Below are 1,821 nucleotides of genomic sequence, written 5' to 3' on the forward strand. Positions count from 1 at the left end.
TGATTGAGATGCCACATTTTCTGGCATATTTAGCCCTATGTGAATAAATTGGGACAGGGGAGACATGCAACAATATGAAGAAATCAAATTATTTATGAAGATCAAGACACCTGATCACCTCATTGTTTCTCTGGTTGTCCTGTAAAGTCAGTGTGACCCTCTATGAGGAACCACTGATGTCCTAGAGCTACAGTTTCTCCATTGAAATCCAGCTGTGGTAACACCCACCCAGAGAAATATTGGGGAACATAGCTCAGACTGTGAAAAATAGAGAGATCCAAGGCAGATGATCAGAAATTAGGCTTCCGTTGGCTCCTCTGAGTTTGTGCTCAGCTCCCCCTGTGGTTTGTGACACTGTGTCACTCAGAGCACAGTAGTACACAGCCGAGTCTGACTTTTGGACTGAGGCTTTCTGTAAGTGAAAGGAAGTGGATCCTTCATCATATGTAGCTTCAAAACCTCTGTTGCTTCCCTTGTTGTTGGCTGTTGTGACTTTCAAAAGCAGCTCTGGACCTTCTCCAGGATATTGGACATACCAGAAAAGAGTCGGGTAGCTTGTGGTTGAATAAGTACAGTTTATAAATAGGAAGTCATCTTCTGAGAGAGTCACTTGACCTTGTTTCTGGGTCACTGAGTCTCCATGGCTTCTTTCTGGAGGAAGAAGAGAATATCTGTGACACATTAAGGAAAAAACTCTTACATGATTAAATGATTTTCTGACATCATAGAAGAAAGAGCACAAATTTTAAGTCACTCACTTACCGAGAATAAACAGTAGCATCACAGTTCCTAAAGCTGGAGAAGTGTTCATCATAGTAGTAGATTTCAAGAATGAGAGACTTCTGGGGTGTAAGCAAGAGACAGACCTTAGTTTAACTTCTGTCCGCCAGGGGAGTAGTTTCCTAACACAAGATCATTGTCAGTGTACATCACTTTCATAGGTTCATCATTTCATCATTTATGGATGGGAAGAGTTGAGAATATTACTTGGGTGACACTAAAGATGAATATTTCTCCAGCCTTAGGAACTGTGATGCCACCGTTTATTCTTGGGAAGTAAAGTGACTTAAAATTTGTGCTCTTTTTTCTACAATGTCAGAAAAATAAAAATAAATAAATAACGACATCTTGAATTTTGCAGACAAATGGAAGGAGCTAGAAAACATCATTTTGAGTGACGTAACCCAGACCCAGAAAGACAATTATCACATATACTCATAAGTGGTTTTTAAACATAAAGCAAAGAAAAGCAGCTCACAAATCACAATTCGAAAGAACCTAGACAACAATGAGAACCCTAAGAGAGACATACAGAGATCTAATTTATATGGGAAGTAGAAAAAGACGAGATCTTCTTATTAAACTGGGAACTTGGGGACCTTGAGAGAGGGTTGACGGGGAGAGGAGAGGCAGAAAGGGGAACAGAGAAAAATGTAGAGCTCAAGAAATATCAATTAAAAAAAGAAAGGAAGAGAGGGAATAGGTGAACCATGTACGTATGTTCATTATACACATACGATATAAACTTAGTAAAAAAGAAATCATTCATAAGGCACATGTCACACATCTAGCAGCCCTTACCAATGTAAAGAACACTAGCAATGGCTATTAACAAAGTCAATGTTGTCATTCTTAGGATTCTAACATGAGTGTTGTAGTGGAGCAACTGGCATTTTTTTTTTCTGTTTGGGTCTTTACAATATGACAAATTGAATGGCAAGAAGTAGATTTTACAAGTTTGTTTTATTTACCCTTAATCAAATTTGTATAAAGAAACTGTGTGTCTCTAGAGTGATGGCTCAGCACTTAAAGCACTCACAG

General features: G+C 38.7%; 1 gene segment (V, D, J or C); it reads right to left on the reverse strand.

Moving 5' to 3' along the window:
* Positions 1–253: 253 nt before the first annotated feature.
* LOC126493876 (T cell receptor alpha variable 9-2-like) lies at positions 254–811 on the reverse strand. The segment is given in 2 exon segments: positions 254–651; positions 763–811. Coding segments are annotated over 2 exon segments (447 nt in total).
* Positions 812–1,821: the final 1,010 nt, after the last annotated feature.

Source organism: Alexandromys fortis, unplaced genomic scaffold, assembly GCF_014885135.2.
Source record: "Alexandromys fortis isolate MF-2015 unplaced genomic scaffold, M_Fortis_MF-2015_v1.1 scaffold_347, whole genome shotgun sequence".
NCBI classification, from domain to species: domain Eukaryota; kingdom Metazoa; phylum Chordata; class Mammalia; order Rodentia; family Cricetidae; genus Alexandromys; species Alexandromys fortis.